The following is a 19605-nucleotide window of genomic DNA, read 5'->3' on the forward strand; positions in this document are numbered from 1 at the left end:
TACTAAGAGTAGGTCTGAAAGGCTTTGTGAATAACTTAATAAGAGAAACTCCTAGCTAAAATATTTTATTGCTATTTAGGAGTAGCCTACTCCTAGTGGTAAGATAAAAGGCTTTGTGAATATGGCCCCTGGTGTCTAACCCAATGCATATCCCATTTACACAAAATAATGGTCGAATATTAGGCTACTGATGATCATTGTTATTTAAGAACATGCAGTGCGCGTAGGGCACCAAAAACATCTTGCTCGTAAAAAATCATCATACCGCACATTGTGGCGGGTCTGTTATTTAACCTACTTACTGTAGGCTGCGCAAACCACAGGCCTTCATTTTGCGCAAGCCTGCATTCGAGGCAGGTCTTCTGTTGAAGAATTGTATATAACAGTAATCCTCCTGCCCCCGATACCACAGCTGTGGATAGTGTGGAATGTTCAAGTAATAATACAATCCAATGTGTGTCTCAATTGTCCCCCGCTGACCACCTCACACATTTCTCTAGATTTTGCAATAACCTTACATGACACAATGCCATAAAATGACAGTTTTTAGGACACAGAATAATGTTTGTAATGATACCAGTTAGGCCTACGTTACTTTTAAAATTACTCATTTTGAAACATTTGTATGGTTATATTGCTTGACTTAAATCCCAGAGAGTAGGCTACCGCTCCCCACAGTTTATGGGCCTAGCGGTCTTTCGCGTTCAGTGTGGGGTATAAACAAGCTGACAATTTAGCGGTTTCACGTCTGTCTGTCACAGACGTGGGGAGCTCTTTGAAGCTTGGGATAATGTGGTACAGTTACTACAGTAACAGTAGGCTTTGTTTGAATGCTGTTGGAACAAATAGTAGTTGATTATAAAGGCAACTTTCTGTTGCAATATTCTGTGTGTTCTGGACTGCAGGTAACTTGTTAAGCCAGTGGTTCTCAAACTTTTTCTTTCATTCCCCACTTTGATCAAGAGGGCATTGACTGATGATAGTGGAGATAACGTGTTATCCCGAGGCTTTTGCAAGTCAGCATCTCCGACGGTAGTCTAAGTTTTCGATGTCAAACTCTCCCAAATGGAGAGCCATACTTTATTGTTTTAACGATCTCTATGCTACTTACCAAAATGTAGGCATGGGAACATGATGAAGTATCCAATTGTTGTGTGTTAAATTATAATGTTTGAAAACCACTGGCTGATTAAGAGCCGCCAGTGGTTTTCAAACATTATGCGTGACTCCAACATCTAACGAAATGCAACAGGCTCATATCGTCCTCGCATTCGCAAAATGAGGACATACAGACTGCTCAGATAACTGGTGTACCTCCAGTTTTTCACGGTTTTAGTCAAGTTATAGGCCGGTTTTAGTCAAGTTATAGGCCTGTTTACCTTTAAAGGTTCTGCATTCTGCATTTTGCAATGAGCAGTGCTTTCCCTTTTGAATTGGAAATGCTCTGTGTCATTGTGTGTGTGTGTGTGTGTGTGTGTGTGTGTGTGTGTGTGTGTGTGTGTGTGTGTGTGTGTGTGTGTGTGTGTGTGTTTCTATGAATTGTTATTCCGGCCCAACAACGCACCTTTCCATCTCTCCACCTCTGGCCTATTGTCCAGGAGGAGGAGGGGCCTGAGGCCTGGACAAAGTCATCAACAGAGTCATAACACTGAAGGGAGAGGCAACTGGCATGTGATCTCCCCACGGGCCAATGAATGTACAAGTTTTCTCCTGTGCCTACATATTTAATACAGTGTTTTGTCAAATTGCAAATTGCTATTCGTTTTAACAAATTTTTATGATAGTATGAAGTACTTTTTGTATAGGCTACTATCTTAATTGGTTTATACTCAATACTTGACCAATGGCTATTGCATCTTTCTATTGCAAGTGAGAATGTGACAGGTGATCTACTGTAGCCTATAGGCTTCATAAAATAAAATAAACAGGGGTGCATTTCCCGTACAACTACAGAGGTTAGCTTTTTACTAACGTGGTACGATGCATCGTTTAACTAACCAACATGTAAGTTACGACTGTTTCCCAAAACTGTCGTACTTACATAGTACTTGTAAGTTTGGACCATGATCGTTTCCAAACTTCAGTAGTCTGGACTAAGGTGGTTAATGACGTTTAGTAGCACGTGACGGGCACACCTGCACATACAGTAAAAGAGACTTAATAATGGACTACCTCAGTTTAATCCGTGAAATCTGTTTTTCTCAGGGTCAGCAAGTTAATTCATTGGTTCATATAGACTGACCTTGTAAATTAACCACTGCTTTGAATTAACGTTTAACACGTGTCATTTAAATGTGCTGGTGAAACAGTTGTGTACTCTATTGTTATTTATCCCCATATTCACCCACGCTGTCAATTCTGTGGCGCAGTGCGTTAAGGCCGGCTGATGACAGCCACTGTTATGCAGCAGTTATCAGTCCCCTGTCCAAGAGTTCGAATCTGGGTTAAGCGTAGTTAGCTTTTGGGAAACACACCCCTGATGTCTGATGTGTGATCAGTGGAATATGGGGAGGGAAGTGGCAGTGTTTTTTTGCGCGTCTGCAGAAGTCAGCCAAATATGAATGTAATTCTGCGGCATAAAGCCATTTGTTTATTGTACAGAAAAATAAAAATGACATGTCAAGCAGTCAATTGACTACATTGCAGTCAAGAAGTAGGGCAAATTAATTTACGAAACCAAAATGTGGGTCATAGTTGTCTAAGCCTCTATTGGTGTAGCCTGTTAAAAACATTAAGCCAGATAGTATTAAATCGGCAACAACATTGTTTTCTGCAGAAGCCTACCCAAGGCTACAGATTAATTCTGAACAGTTATTTCTCTACTGGCTCAATTATCACACAAGACACTGTTTTGATTTGCGTATTTGCGTTAGTAGTTTGCGTAGTTTGCGTGACAATAATGTAGACAGCAAATTTTGATTTTGATTTTCGTTACCACCGTGTAGTCAAGCCTTAAGCCATACCCAAGTAGCCTAAATCGAGGTAATGTTTAATTATGCATGATTTATTTTGTTATTGAATTCGTAGGCTGGGATTCCTCTCGACAACAATAATGTTTAATGGTAGCCTCCTGTTTTTTCAGAAGGGGCGGCAGGCAGAGCGATGTACAGTGGCAGAGCGAAGCACAGTGGCTGAAAGTGGTACTAAAGCTTCACGCAGCTTCACGCCTCGTATTGCACGACTGAAGTGGCCATTTGAAAGCGACGCCCACTGTATGCACGTGTGTTTATATGTGTGTGTCTGTGTGTATGTGAGAGAGAAAGAGAGTGTGTGTGTGACAGTCCTGCCTTGTAGGTTAATCATACACATGACATTTGGTGCAGTTCAGAACATCTCAACTGTAGATAGGGGCTATTAAAGCAGTATAATATTGCATTTTCATTTTTTACCGGGGGTACAAATCACAAATGAGTGGTTATGTGCTAGGTTGATCAACATTCCATAAAAATTTCATCATCCTCGGTGCCACAATTTAGATTATTTATACAATCCCTATATGACCGCTATGCAGCGACGGTCATAATTATGTTTGGTACAGAAACTCTATTCTGCTGTCATACAGTGTTGTTTCTTACGTGTTAAGTTGAACTGACACAGAAAAGCATCTGAAATTGTTTGACAGTGTTTAGCTGTTGACTTGCTGTGTCGTTTGGTAAACTCGTCATGAAGTTTTGAGTAAACTTCAAGATACATTTGGTAAAGGGATTGCAGAAGCTGTCATCCATGGGGCAGGGTTCTGGGAATCTCTCCTCTATCCTTTAAGAGTGTCGGACATTTCGCCCTGCCCTTAGAATAATATCCTGTGGTGACGCAGAGTGAGTTTCCATGGAAGTGCTACGCTGCAGGCTCATTTCACGAGACCCCAGGGGATCTGACTTTGCACTGTACCTGTGTCAACAGCTTATCAGTCAGAAAGTATGGTGACAGCATGCAGAGGGGGGGATGATGGCCTGAAGTGTTGAGTGGCAATGGAATGTAAACCAACAGGAACCAAAAGAACGCAAAAAAGAAAAACATTTTCTGTGACCTATGTTCTCTTGTGGTTTAAAACAGAGATTGTAAATAGCGATACTGGTTTTGCATGCACAATATGATACATCATGTTGGCCAAAAGCCTCATTATCCAATTAAACACCATCTTAAACAGGAAATGACATTAAATCTATCAAGAATGCATGCATTAGCCTCAATGTTTTATATGTCAGAAGACACTGAAAATGAAAAGCTAAAGCTGTCCCTCTCTGTGGAAATTTCCATTGCACTGAATTGTGGATAGTCCCAGTATTTGCCAAGTTGCAAGTAAGCATGTCATTTTTTTTTATAGGAAAATTGTATTTTCTCTGTAGTCAGTATCAGTTATCTTATTGAGAGGCCACACACAGTAAACAACCTATTTTTGTCTTGCCACTTGAAAATAGGTGACCACTAAAGAGTTGGCCACGTGCTAATCATGTTTTAAGGTAGCTCATGTGATTTCAGTTGTGCCAGGAGTATGAATTCACACTTGTCTGGCCAAATTAGACTGGACTCGTTAGGCGTAATATCCGCAAATTGGATTTGATGTATTTATGTATAATTTTATGTCTTTGATATGAATGTGCATGTGTGTGTGACTGTGTGTTTTTGAGAAAGAGAGAGTGTGTGTGTGTATGTGTGGTAAGTGTGTGTGGGTAATGGCGGCCTTACATTGTACAATTTTGTTCTGTTTTCACAGTCGGCGACTAAATTTCCAAAGTCGGACAGAAATATGGGAGTTGTACTGGAATCGCGGTGCGCTCCTGTCACCTAGATCGTTAAGTGTAAGGTGCCAATCTTAGCGGTTGTAATTCAGTCGGAGTCAGTCCTTTTCTAGTTTTGCCGTTATGACAATATCAAACATGTTTGATATTATCGCAAGTCCTTCTAGTCGTGGCTCATGCAAATAGTGACGTGAACTATAAAAACCAATAGCGACCTCTCTCCAACACCAAACAGGAAGTGGCAAAGTAGGCGACAGCTGTAGCGTATATGATTATTTGTTATTCCTCAGAATATTTGTCATTTCTTATACATATTTAGTCGTCTCTTCCACGTGACAGAACAACTCTATATCGTTTAGGGATGTCACGCATGAAACAATGCTGCAGAAACACGAAAATAAGACTTTGAGTTTAGTAGGCTATAATTTTCAGTTCCTGTTTATCTATTGCAGTATTAGGGTAGTATTAGGGCCACACAAGAAAAAATCTTTTTGCCATGTCGAGATTCGCTTCGACATGTGACCCTTTAAAGATCGCCATAACGGAGCATTAAACTCAACATTAAAAAGAATATTTTTGAAATGTCATGTAGACTTTAATCTCGACGTGTCGACTTTAAAGTCGCCATGTCGATATTAAACTCGACATTTCGAGAATAAAGTTGAAATATTATATCTACTTTAATCTCGACGACCGACATTAAACTCAAAATACAGTTTAAACATAGCCTGCAGTTTAAGCTATGTAGCCTACACTAACACACAATATGTGGCATGAATAATAGGCCTACTTCAAATAGGTGTTATTTCAGATAGATTGCTAGATTGCAGATATTCAGATAGATAGATTGCGTCTTCTGTTAACTCAATGCCATCATCGTGAAGCACTGTATCTCGCGGTTATACCATGCACTATAGCTAGAATAATACATGTTTCCAATGATATAATGTTTCTATAGTAGGCTACAACATGTTATTTCACTCTGTTTTACGTGGGTAAGGCCACCGCACATCCAAATAACTACCCTTCATGACCCACAGGCCGACATTCTCCATAGGTTAACATGGAACTCATTTTTCTAAAATTGCTTTTCCATGTCTCACCTGCATAGGAGGCTATAAACACAGATATGTATAAGTACATAGGCCTATACTCTTTTGATCCCGTGAGGGAATATGTGTGCATTTAGGATATGTGTGCATTTAACCCCTACTTAGAATGGGGTTATATGTGACCCCTACTTAGAATGGGGTTGCCTGGTCGGGAGCCTGGTCGTCCCTTCATAGACATGCAATAGGCTGTTTTGCATCCATTACAAACAAACATGCAATGTGAAAGTCTGGGATTGGGGAGAACACTTAGTATACCTAGTCTAGTGCATAAGCATGAAGTTGAACCTTTAGATGAAAAACACTCTTTAATAACAGGCCTACAATAAATAAATAAACCGCTAATGACCTTTAGCCTACTTTTACTTTTGACCATCGCATTTATTGCCTGTAACTCCATGATAACAGGAAAGTATTGGCTGAGCAACGGAGGTTAATATGTTCTATGTTTTGTCCACATGATGTAGGCCTATGTCTATGTCTAATCATTGTTGCACTCGAAGAAAACTGCATTGTTTCATTCGTCCTCCCTTTCAAGAGTCCTGAGCGGTCGTTCTCTCTCCAAACTTACTTTATTCTCAAAATGTTGAGTTTAATGTCGACACGTCGAGATTAAAATCGACATGATATTTCCACTTTATTCTCGAAATGTTGAGTTTAATGTCGACATGGCGACTTTAAAGTCGCATGTCGAGTTTAATCTCGTCAAGGCAAAAAATATTTTTTTCTTCATGTGTGGCCCTAATGCTCCGTCGTAAAGATCCCTAGTCATTGCAAAATCATAGTCTGTGACTTAAAACTCTACTACTTGTCTTTAGATGTGAGAGGGTCAGAGACTGTAGTCTTTCAAAAATCTTTTCCAAATCTTTCCAAAGTCTGTCAGTGTAAGGAGGGCATAAGTGTGTATGAATAACATTACGGGAGCACTGACTGATGCTGGTTCTAGTGCATGTGGTGGGGTGTTGTCTGGTTCTCCCCCATGGTCTTTGTGCCGGTTCCACCTTTCACTAATCCAATCTCACCTCCAGCACTCTGCATTCCACCCCTGATTCAATATGTGCATTCAGCATCCCCCTGAAAGCCCTCTGCACAAATGCTTCTCTCTTACAGTCTGATGACAAGGCCATTGGTGGCAAAGGTCCAGGACTCAATCTCCACACAACACTTGAACACAAGAAGGTACCGTGATTTATTTTGCTCCACTCTTTCAGCCACTTGTTTTTCAAGCATGTGATGTTGTCCAGAACGAAGTGGACAGGACAAAAATGATCGCTGATATGATCGGATTGAGATGTGATATAAATTCTGTTAGCTGAGCCCCCTTTCAAATCTGTGGCCCTGATGTGATAAACGTAATTCAATTTTGTTCTTCAAATCCTTCGTCATCATGTCCCATATCAGCCCTGGTCCCTCTGTGTTTCTCCTTTGCTGTGTTGCCTTTGTCAATGCTGTGTTTTCCCTTTGACAATGCTGTGTTTTCCCTTTGCCAATGCTGTGTTTTCCCGTTGCCAATGCTGTGTTTTCCCGTTGCCAATGCTGTGTTTTCCCGTTGCCAATGCTGTGTTGACTTTGTTGACTTTGTGTACTCTATGTAATTTAAGCTCAGCAAAAACAATGTCATAGTCAGTCTATTCATCTGTCAGCAGTATGTGACACAAAACTATGGTTTAGCCTTATTAATATTAATATAGCCTTGAGTACATTAATATAACCTTATTAATATAGCCTTGAGTACAGGCCTACTCTAAAGGTGAGGATACATGGGGCAACTTTTTGACCAATGTTGCTGGACAGCGTTCGTAATTATTGTGGTTCTGGCATGTTCCCATTGATATTGAAACTACTTTCCTGGAGTACTTAAATCATCAGTAGGCAAAACATCATGATCATCCACAGGGCTTAAAGTGTTCAGGCACCGTGCCTGAATTCAGGCGTGACCCAGCATGTTTAAGATTGGAAAATATCCAATGAGATTACAGCATATATGATGTCCTCATAAATGTCTGATAACTTCAGGCACAGACATTTTTTTTTGCTTTTAGCCCTGCATCCAACCAGAGTAAATGGAACTGGCTATGTGGGTACCCAGTAACATTGCTCAAAAATGAGGTTGCTCCATGTACATCACTTTAACACTTTTAATTACATATACCTGATTTTCACAATTGTGTATTTGTTTCTTTTCATATATTATACCAGTTCCATTAAAATGGCCTGTTATGTTCCTGCCATATTCAGCTCACAGTAGCACTGCTTGCATACTTAAGTGATAAGTGAAAGGAGGTCAACTAAAAGGATTAAACGTTCCCTTTACTGAATCAGGAGTGTGAGACGTAGAGACCTTTTCTGCGCTGTCCACATTGGTTGTATAGAAAGTGTAACATGTGACTTGGCTTGGGCTTCACTTGAACCAGTCGGAATCCATTATGGGCTTCATTTCATTAACATATATACTCAAACCCTTCACCTGCTTGCCGTCAGAACTGACTGACCCCAGATGCTGACACTGGCCCTTCTCTCTTGTGTCGGGGACATGATGAGTTGATGCCCACTATACACTGTGAGACAACAAAGGGTGTTCCTTCTCTTTTTCTCGTTTTTTCTTCCTGTCATCTGAGTCCTTCGTGCACACAGCGCTATGTGTTAGAGAGGTGTGAACGAGTCATATGAGAGAAATTGAACTGAAGACCATCCAGTACAGTAAGTGCAAGAGAGAGATGCTGGGGAGGCTGTGGATTCTCTCTGGTCCGTAGGTGGTTTGGTTCTGATCTTGTGTACCCATCTGCCGTTAGAATAACAAAATTGAGAAACGAAGTTCGAGTAATGCCATCTTGCTCTGAAAATCACATCGTCCTTATAACATCTTCCCTTAATGGAATTCATTAGTTTGGCAACCATGGGCACGATCCCCACATCTCCTAACTGTATAGCATAAGAGCAGTCAGTCACAATGCACTCAGAAGAGGCAGGTCAGTGAGTGTGTGTATGTCAAGTCGAGTTGTTGATATTGATATGTTCTGGCAGTGGTTCTGTTCACTCCCATCATCATCCCCCTTAGTGATGCCCCTAATACTATTTAATACATGCTCAAATTTTTGAATCAACAGAAAAATTAGGGATTTTGGCCATAAGAGGCGAAAGTTTTAGACATTAAAGGCGTGGCCAGTCCACAATCACTAATTTAATGGCGTGATTTTGTGATCAAACGCTGGACATGGACGCAAAAAGGATTGTTGTTATGTTTCTTAATCAGTCATGGGTGTGTTTTGGGCGTAATATCCTTGACATTGGGTGACAATGCATCTTCAGCTGTGCTTTATATGCGCCTTTCGCTATAGACCAGGTTTTTCTTGGTCTGTTAATTGTTAATTCTTATGTCGTTAATTGGCACTCCACTGGGCGCAAGGTTTAATAAATGCGGAGGTGATGGCGAAAAATGTCTCCCTTTATTGAGTGTAAGATAAGAATAAGCCTTGCATCGTGCTTTGTGCCACTTTGCGCCGGATTACGCTAGGGCTCTTAGAGTGAAATGAGAGCAGTGGCTCTGCAGCCTGAAGGCACCCTGCCAGTGGGTTACTGTGTCCGAATGTAATTAGAGCAGAGATAACTTAATATCCTTTTTTTTTTTCAAATCAAATAATTTAGGATCTGGTTTAGGATTGCATGGGCTGTACAGTATGTGTGTTCTGCAGTTAAGTGGATATTAAGGTAAATAATTTCCATCTGTCAACAGTCAACATGCTGGATAATTCTGGACGTGTGTGTGTGTGTGTGTGTGTGTGTGTGTTAGAGTGCAGTTCAGGCCGCATATTTCTGTTCGAACCCAGCCCGCGTCTGATGCAGATGATGCCCTAGTTATTCCCACGCTAGTGATTAAATGTTCACGTTTGGGCATGTCTTTAGCCTATTAAACTGTAAAAATGGAATTCTTAATTGTCTACAGAATCAGATGAGCGTGCACACACGCAGGTCACACACAGCGCACATTAACACAAGACACCCAAGCAAGCATAGCCTATTGAAATAGAATTTTAGTCTTACCATTGACGAACTTTCTTGACAGTTTAAGTCTTGAAATGAACTGCAACAGTCATTGAAACTACGGTCTTTCTATCACTGATCCATATGCAGCATCAACGTTAATTGGGGCAATTCAAGGAAATTCTCTCCTCCAATTGAACGAGACGGCCGGTATCCTACAGTATGTCTTTACCACAGTATGCAACGCAAATTCGTTCCACCTTGTAGGCCTAGACTTCACTTCGTTTTCTTTGGTCTTAAAATCTCCCGATAGGCTAACAACTTTTTTTTTTTTAAATAGCCTGTCTTTCCTCCTGAAATGCACATGCGTTGTCACGACTACATAAAGACATACGCACACAGGAAGAAGGCTGTTGGGTCCTTTTTTAAATTCTATTTTATTCTCAAATAGCATCATGTGACACAATAAGCTTTTTTAAATGTAAAACATCCAATGCATATCACACGGATGTGTCCAAACCTGAGTATAATTTCTAAATATTTGTCCGAACCCGATCTGACCCGTTGGGTACGTTGGGTGTGGCTCGGGTAACCACACTCTGGTGTGTGTGTGTGTGTGTGTGTGTGTGTGTGTGTGTGTGTGTGTGTGTGTGTGTGTTTGTGTGAGTGTGAATATGCAGCTTTTTTGCACATCTACTGTATCTGCTCATCTCAGTGTCAGCCGAAGCCTCTTCAAAGGTTTGTAAACAGGGCGCCAGACCCAGCTGTGAGTTTGACCCCCTGACCCTGATGTCACATCGCTGCTGGCTCTGCCCGGGGCCAGTTTGTTGCTGGAAAATACCTTCCAATTCAGCGCAAACTTTATGTTTGCATTCACTCTGAACTGTCTTGCAAGCAGTATCACATTGCCTTGCCTATTGGTTTGCTCTCTTTGCTTAAGCGTCAGTGTCAGGTTTTTGTAAGCTTTCAGCAGGGGCAGTAGAAACCTGCCCATTGTCCACTTGGCCGGTAGAATGTGCAAGAGTGTAAAAGCTAAAGCTCTCGGTGGAGTACTCTGTGATCCTGCAGGAGCTGTATACAGGAGGCTTATCACTGTGCAGAGGCTGCTGCACTCCATTGGTTATTTATTTACCTTTTTTGCCTCACTCTTCCTGTTCCACCTTTAACCCTCCTGCACCTCCTCCACCCCCACCTCCTCCTGCAGCCCCACCTCCACCTCCCCCACCTCCTCCTGCAGCCCCACCTCCTCCTGCACCTCCTCCACCCCCACCTCCTCCCCCCCACCCCCCACCTCCTCCTCCTCCCCCCACCTCCTCCTCCCCCCCCCCACCTCCTCCCTACCTCCCACCTCCCCTGCAGCCCCCCTCCACCTCCCCTCCCCCACCCCCCCCCCTCCACCCCCCCCTCCTCCTGCAGCCCCACCCCTCCACCTCCACCTCCTCCTCCCTCCTACCCCCACCCCCACCTCCTCCTGCAGCCCCACCTCCTCCACCCCCACCTCCACCTCCTCCTCCTACCCCCCACCTCCCCACCTCCTCCTACCCCCCCCCCACCTCCTCCTGCAGCCCCACCTCCTCCTACCCCCACCTCCACCTCCTCCTCCCCCACCCCACCTCCACCTCCACCTCCTCCTGCAGCCCCACCTCCACCTCCACCTCCTCCTACCCCCACCTCCTCCTACCCCCACCTCCCCCACAGACTCTGATTAGTTGCTGGTTGCCGTGGTGTTTGTTTGCGTATTTGAGGCTCCTCTCTCTAGTGAGACTAGTGTGTGTGTGTGTGTGTGTGAAAATAACTTGCACATACTGTCCAAAAACAAACACACACACACATGCACGGAGGCACGTAGAATGTGAAGCGTCCAGTTATTGCATCATAGTGCCCCACCTTATCAGCCGGAGTGTTACACAAACTCTGACATCTCCACTGTGTGTAAGGCAGGAGGCCTGGGGGGCCAAGCCTCCAGCCAACAGAACCAGTCAACACAGGCTTCACAGACAGCGTAAAGATCACACACAAAGGCATGCGGTCGGTTATTTACGGTCTATTTTTCCGCCTTTGTCCTCTTAGTTTTTCTCCCCCTGCAGATTGCTCATGGCCTTACCCTCTGAAGCAAGCAGGATGAATTTATTAATTATCTTTCCTCCTCAGGCGCACGCCTGGAAAATATTTATTTCCTTTGATTGTGCAAGTGTTGTAGAAAGTGTGAGAAACCAACAACAGTGGCAGTTTATAGTAAACTGTTCTGTGTACAGAACATGTATTTATGAAACACGTGTCGTCCAATAAACACAAACCAACAGTTTCCCCCAATAAACAAACCAAAACCCCTTTCAAAAACAATGCAAAGGCAAACATATACAAAACACAATCATTTCTCAAAGAAGTAAATAATTGCAAGTGTTTTCTTCTTGGCTTAGGTTGGCCTTAACAATAAGTTTATGGAAAATACTAACTACCCTGTTTGTCCCAAACATCTCTGTCTTTGGCGCCTTGTCTTTATTCCTCTCTGCCCTTCACCTCACAGTTAACAGAGTGGTCTGTCATCTCATAGCCTGAGGCAGCCCCTTCCTCTCCTGGAGGGGGGTGTGTGTGGACTTCTTAACAGACCAGTAAAAGTCATTATGGGACACCTGCAGGCTTCATTTAGGCGCTCTCTAATTGGCTGCTCTGCCTTGCAAGCCGGACAGAGATAAACAGCAGCGGTAAGGCACGAAAGAATGCGTCACGCTGGCAGTTGAAATGATACTCATCCCCCTCTTTTAGGAACCACCTAACTTGTTGTCTTTTTTCCCGTTTGACACTTGACAAGAATGACTCCGAAAAAGCTACAGTACAATGTGTTGTTACCTCTCTTAAAATGGTGCTGTCAGCATGTTTAAATAATGTATTTGTCTAACCAAACAAAAAATGTGTCGGCATGTTCTCAAAGCAGGCCTTGTCACAGGTCTTCCATCATTCTTTCTGCAGCCTGTAGGAAACTCATTTTCTGTTATTTTATCAGGAAACGTGCTTTGTCTTGATTCTGCACACCATCTTTAAACAAAATCTGTTGTAGGTCCTAAAACCCACTTACACTCTCTGCAGGGGGCGGGCAGGGGGGTGGGGGGTGGGGTGGGGCGGGAAGGCTGTTTCACAGCAGTAGCAGAGGCCGGAGTGTGTGCACACACTGATCCATCATCTCAGGTTTGTTTTGTGTCTTTGGAGAGAAAGGCCAGTCTGTTGCCACTCTAAAGAGAGAAAAGAACAAATTGTGCCCCAGTGTCTTGAATGTGTGCCAGTGCAGAGAGAGAAAAGGAAGGAGGGAGAGGGAGAGAGGGAGAGAGAGAAACTGGGGTTGGCTATAAAACAGCCACATACTGATTCATCTCCCTGGACATTGCAGGCCTGCAAAGGCAGACAGTAGTTAATCTCATAACCAACAAGGCCTCTGTCCCACTTTACACATATGCATAACCAATATTTGCAGTCCTTTTGGAAGCTGCTTTATAACTGAGGTGGTTGAAGCTTTTTCAGCGACTGCTCTGAAATCCAAGTGCAGGGTAGTGTTCCAGGCTTTACCACTGACGTGACTTGGGGAGAAAAAATGGGTGAAATCACTCGTTAGGAATGTCCTGGCAGGCGATTCATTCATATTAGATCAAGTTTATTTCATGAATCAAATTCCTAAGTTTGTTTAGGTGAGATGGTAGTGCTTCACATTACTGATCCCTGAAGCAACATTAACGTGACAGCATTAATGCAGAGGAGGCAAGAATATTTTTTGGTAATCATAAACTGTTAAGTGCTAATAAATACTGTGATGTAATGTTTTATTTTTTACCTATGACTTTTGCTCCATAGCCAAGGTTCCTTAATCAACATGACACAGTTCCCTATGTATACAGTGCAACATTTATAAAACATTAACTTCTGCATTAACATAATGCTTTGTCAGTGTTGACACTTCCATGTAATTACTGTTGATTAATGGAACCTCAATGTGAAATGTGAAGCAGTGGCCTAACTTCCTCAGGGATGGTTTAAAGAATTGCTCTTATTCTCACAGGCTGCAGGCCTCTTCAGTATCTATATATATGAGGACCAGTATAGCAGCTGTGCTGTAGCAAGGGAGGGCCGATCCACACTGGCCTCCTCGCCAAACCCAGGCCCTTTGCATTGTGGGGTTCAGCAGTTCCCAAGGGCTGTGTGTGTGTGTGTGTGTGTGTGTGTGTGTGTGTGTCAGCACATATGTCGTTGTTTGGATTCCAAAATAAGCGGTCATGCCCTGTCTTCAGAACTACACACACTATTCTGACATCTTCGCAATTTTCTCCCCACAAGAAACAGCCACCAATCATTTGGATAGGAGGTCAGCTTTTATGGCGACTGATGCAAACAGTTATAATTGTTATCTAAACAGCGTGGTGCTAGTGAATCAGAAAAAGTACACCGTGGTTCAGTCGGCCAGTCCTTTTGAGTGCTTCCCCCAGTCACGTCTGCTCAGTAGATCACGTTCCTTTGGAGATGGTACCCGGGCAGTGTCCCCTTCCTGAAGGTTCCATCATGACATAAGGGAGTTATTAGACCCTTCACCACAAGATGATGATTCAGGCGGAATGGCTCCTCTCCGTTTTCACCTCCAAGTGGCTCGGTCGGTGAGGCCGCTGGATGCTGAGTGGATTCCAAACAAAGCCAGCGCAAAGGGTTAGTGCCGGCTTCTTTTTTTTTTACGAGACAAACGCCAGACCAGGGCAATAAAAGGTTCCTCCATAAAGTGCTTTAATGAAAGAGTGGGTTTCATTCGAGCTGTCACTGGATTCGCCGGATTAATGAAAGCGCAGCGTCGCCGTTAAAGGGGAGTGTTTACGCCCACAGTGGCTCCTTTTTATGGCCACTGATCCTCACTGGAGGAATGCCCCCTAATGATGGCTGACCACAGAGCCGAGGGAGCCGAGGGAAGGCCTCAAGTCAAGTGCCAGGCATGGCTGAACAGCGCTGCAGTGTGCTGTAATTGCTTTGTGTGGCCCTGCATTTTGGCTTGTGGTTAGGAGGCTAATTTTACAGTGTCAAGTTGTTTGCTAAGGTATGGTGAAGTTGCTTTCTCAACACGTCAAGCTTTTGTGGTTGCAGTGTGCAAGACTGGAGGCTCGCCCAAACTGATGCTCTGCTCACTCTTACGAGAATGGCTTCAAAATCTTTGAAGACGCCGAAACAACGAGTTTACTCACCCAAGCACAACATTTGACATAGTGCTACACTTTAAGACCGCAGGAAAGATGCTGCCCGAAGTTGACCCATTTTGTTCTTTTTTACACACACAAAAAAAGACAAGGCCTGATTGGTTTATCTCTGCTCTAATCATCAATCAAAGAACAGCACTAAATATTTCAAGACTGTCCTCTCTCAGCCGTGGCTTTTGAAGTCGTCCTGCAGGGGTGAGCCGCGGGGCCACAGCAGAGTGCAGTAATTAGGTGAGTGTGTGGAGGCTGGCTTTGGGCCGCTCCACTGGCTCCATTGTGCGTGCTAGCTAGCGTGGAGGCACAGCGCAGCGCAGTGCACCATATAAAGGGTCGCCCTAATCCGTTTAAACAATGGGCTGGGCGAGTCGAGGAGGAACCCCGAGTTTCTGCGGCTCTCTCAGCTCCTCTCGCTATTAATCCTGCTTCTGTATTTCTCCCGGCTAATATATTTCCTACGCAGTGCCATGTTAAACTAACACAGCGGGCCAGGGCCAGGGCTTCCTGGCAGCAGAGTTCTTTTTCCTCCGGTACAGGCTGTCCCCTACCACGACAAATCGAATTGAAATTAAAAAACGGAAAAGAAAAATAAACTCAGGAAATTGCTATTTTTTTTTCTCTCTCTCTCTCTCTCTTCTTATTCGTCTTCGTGTTTTGTTATTCTTCTCCCTCCTCAGTTTGTCCTGCAGAAATGCAGGGGCTGGGAAGTGATGTCATGTTTTGGTTCTTTTGTTTTTAGGGGGGAAAACATGAGTGAAATTACTGATGTGTTTATTTGGCAAAGGACTCGGCCACCTTTCACCCTGGTCTATTAATGCCCATTACACTGTTTGGGTTTTGATTCTTCTGTAATCCTGTCTGCACTCTGTGTTATGTCCAATGTTCCTTGCCTCATAATTGTATCGACTGACATTGTTTCCTTTGTGATTCAGAGTAGCTTGTTTTCCCCGGTTGGCCTTGTGATAAGTGATTTCATTAATTACTCAAAATGACTTTAATATGATGTTGACTCCAGGTTAAGCATCAGTGTTCCATAAGGAAGTGGATTTGTTTGCACAAACACAGCGTCTCCTGTAGTAATTGCTCTTATCGGCCATGGATCTGGCTGGCAGAGAAACGCAACAGTCGTACTGCTGACCTCCCCTCCCCTCTGTGTCTGGATGCTGAGCTGATAGACTTTCGTTTGGCTGACCCTGATTGGCCTGTTCCAGGAAGCTTTTGAAGGAGCAAAAAGCACACTCAATTCCTTAACTGGATTTGGAAAAGTCAAACATGCCTCCTTTTTTGTGCATTCTTAGGCATATATCTATATAGCTGCCCCCACAGTTCTTAGGCATATATCTATATAGCTGCCCCCACAGTTCTTAGGCATATATCTATATAGCTGCCCCCACAGTTCTCTTCTGAATCTGTTGCTAGGTCAAAGCTTCAGCAAGTTTCCCAGGTTATAAGATGCATTGGATAAGTCTTACTGTGGGGGGAGAGTCCCAGATAGCACAATGACTGTATATGACATAGGTGTAAATATTGGTGGGGAGAGTTGAGTTGAAAGGCTTAATGTATTTGGGTCCGACTGCTCTGGTCCTGTTATGAGGAGATCTAGCTGCATGAAAGAGAAAGAGTGAGAGCGTGAGAGAGTGAGAGAGACGGGGGAAAGGGTCGTTCTCAGTGCCAAGTCCCCTCAGCTCACTTTGAGGAGTGTCTCACTTCTCCTTTTTAGAGCACCTGCATAAACACCAGATACTTTTTGCTTGTGTGCTTGCGCTCTCCCGCTCTCTCTGGCTAGAGTTTCCTGCTCCGGCAATGAAAACAGAGCACACAGGAGCACCTGAGTGGAGTGTTTATCTGTGCGCCCTCACCCCTGGCTCAGGGTGTGTGTGTGTGTGTGTGTGTGTGTGTGTGTGTGTGTGTGTGTGTGTGTGTGTGTGTGTGTGTGTGTGTGTGTGTGTGTGTGTGTGCGCGCTTGTGTTAGGGGCCAGTGTGTTTCAGTTGGGCCAGTTGGGGCATTGATGCAGGGGCCTTGCTGCTCTGATGTTAACGCTCTAAAGGGAATGCATGTTTGGGTGTGTGTGTGTGTGTGTGTGTGTGTGTGTGTGTGTGTGTGCTTGTGTTAGGGGCCAGTGTGTTTCAGGTGGGCCAGTTGGGGCATTGATGCGGGGGCCGTGCTGCACTGATGTTAACGCTCTAAAGGGAATGCATGTTTGGGTGTGTGTGTGTGTGTGTGTGTGTGTGTGTGTGTGTGTGTGTGTGCGCTTGATGTGGGTGTCATGCTGCTCTGATGCTAACACTCTAAGGGGATGCATGTTTGGGTGTTGTGCTGAGGGACCAGCTTGTTGGCACAGATATGTTGTGGACTCTCTCTCTCTCTCTCTCACACACACACACACACACACACACACAAACACACACACACACACACACACACACACAGGCATACTGTACATACTCTCTCGCTGGAGGCGATGCCTGGAAGTCCCTTGCGGTTTGACCACATGGGCAGAGCCCCTTGCTGCTTGTGAGAGCAGGTTGCACCTGCGTGAAGGAGCCTTTGTGTCTGACAGGGCTTTGACAGGGTGCGGCCCCAGAGATGGCTGTGTGTTGTTCTGTTTATATCACACTGGTTTAGGTGTGTGCTCCCCAAAACGTCCCATCCCAGAGGTGCGCTGTGCTGCGCTTGTGCTATGTGCTCCTAGCGTAACGCGATTAGCTTTTTCCGAGCCGGCTGAAAGGGTGTCCATCTGGGTGGGAGAAGGATGGCCATATAAGGGAAATAGCTCAAATCCGCTCACTGTGAGACAGGGATCACTCATCTCTCCAGTTCACCTCTGCTGACCCATTTAAGGGCATGCTGTTGTCTCACTCTCTCTCGTTCACTCTGTGTGTGTGTGTGTGAGAGAGAGTGTGTGTGTGTGTGTGTGTGTGTGTGTGTGTTTGTGTTTGTGTGTGTGTGTCTGTGAGTGTCTGTATTTTCCTGTGTGGTATTGATGGTGTTCATAGTGCTCCGAAACATTCTGAGATTTGAAGTTTGTACTGATTTTGGATCTGACTTGAAACAACTCAACAACACTGAATCCCATAAGATAGATAGATAGATAGATAGATAGATAGATAGATAGATAGATAGATACTTTATTGTTCCCCAAGGGGAAATTCAAGTAACTAAACATTCGAAAATAAATACATCCATGGCCACACCAGTATAGTTAAACCTGCTAAGCCCAGAACAATGCCTTTTACAGTTGTTTATTTAAAGATATCTTTGTCCTTCCACACTATTCAACTAAGTGTTTTTTGTTTTTTTGTTTTCGATTTACCGTTGACCATATTGTGTGCTGTAGTGACACAGTGGACCCCAGTTATGAGCGCTGCTCACACAAGGCTTTTTTACGGCCATTGGAGCCAGATGTTGTGGAAAAATCACAGCAGATCATTTGGGGTAACAGGTAAGGCCAGAGACCAGATGAGAGCCCCCCACACGCGCGCCACCCCCCCCTCCTAATAAGACCCATGCTCTCCTCATTAAAGGCCTCCCAGGGGCCACAGCCTTTAGTGGGACTAATAATGTTCCAAATAAGTCTCAGAGAGTGTTGAAAAGCAGTCCCTTTTTAGTCCACAAGTGTATATGTGCCAGAAAGCCCAAGTCCGGCGACGGGCTACTTGCAGTTTACGGCCCATCGGTTATAGGGCACTGGGTTCTGCTAAATTAAAATGAAAAAAGACAGCAACTAGTGTTTCGTTTTTTAAGTTTTTAAGTGTGACATATTAGGGTGGGAAACTTTTTTAAATTAAAATAAGTTTGTTTTGAGAGCTTTACACAGAGGTGCGATATCAGTTGGCATAGTTGCTGCACAGTACAGCTGACTTAGTTGCTGATGTTAGGTATGCTAACAGGAGATGTGATGGCATCTTGCGTGCCTCTTTCAAAGATTCAAGAAGTGCTTGTTTCATGAGCGCATTTCCTATGACCGCTCCTGACCAGGGATTTTACAGCAGGGGTCCTCTGATCAGCATATGACATGGTAGGGAAGGAGGAAGATAAACAAGCGCTAAATATAGACATGAAATAAAACACGAACACTCTCTTTTTTATCTTCTCTAATCCATCCCTGGAATGAAATATGCCTGCATGCTGGAGATGCCATCAAGCACATAAGCCCTTCGGCTCGCCGCCTCCCATTTCGGTCAGGTCATGCCTGCGGAATAAGTTGAGTCCAGGCATTTTCCAAACAATCTCGAGGTGACTCGAAAACTGCAATTTTCTTATGACACACACACAAATGTTTTGCCCAAAGAAACATGGTTTCTGAATCTGGACACAGTCCTGCGAAGCCCAGCACTTGAAGTGAAGGGATTATTATGAGGTATAAGTAGGTGGAGTCAAATGAATGTTTTCCCTCCTTTTGGCCACTGAGTATTTTGCAAGAGAGCAAAGTTTTTATAAATGAAGGCTTGAAGTCAGTGGAGCGTAGCATGAGTCATGGACCGGGGGCTGGAAGAAAGCATTCGGCTCAAGCCAGGCCCTTTTATGATGTGATTAATGAAGGCAAAAAAAAGTGG

General features: G+C 44.0%; 1 protein-coding gene across 1 annotated transcript in view; it reads left to right on the forward strand.

Annotated features, from left to right (window-relative positions):
• Positions 1 to 19605, forward strand: part of kcnq1.2 (potassium voltage-gated channel, KQT-like subfamily, member 1.2) — a 167768-nt gene that overhangs the window by 41666 nt on the left and 106497 nt on the right. The window contains 1 exon segment of the mRNA XM_048256163.1: positions 6959 to 7027. Coding sequence (XP_048112120.1) covers positions 6959 to 7027 — 69 coding nt within the window.

Source organism: Alosa alosa, chromosome 11 (genome assembly GCF_017589495.1).
Source record: "Alosa alosa isolate M-15738 ecotype Scorff River chromosome 11, AALO_Geno_1.1, whole genome shotgun sequence".
Taxonomy (NCBI): Eukaryota; Metazoa; Chordata; class Actinopteri; order Clupeiformes; family Clupeidae; genus Alosa; species Alosa alosa.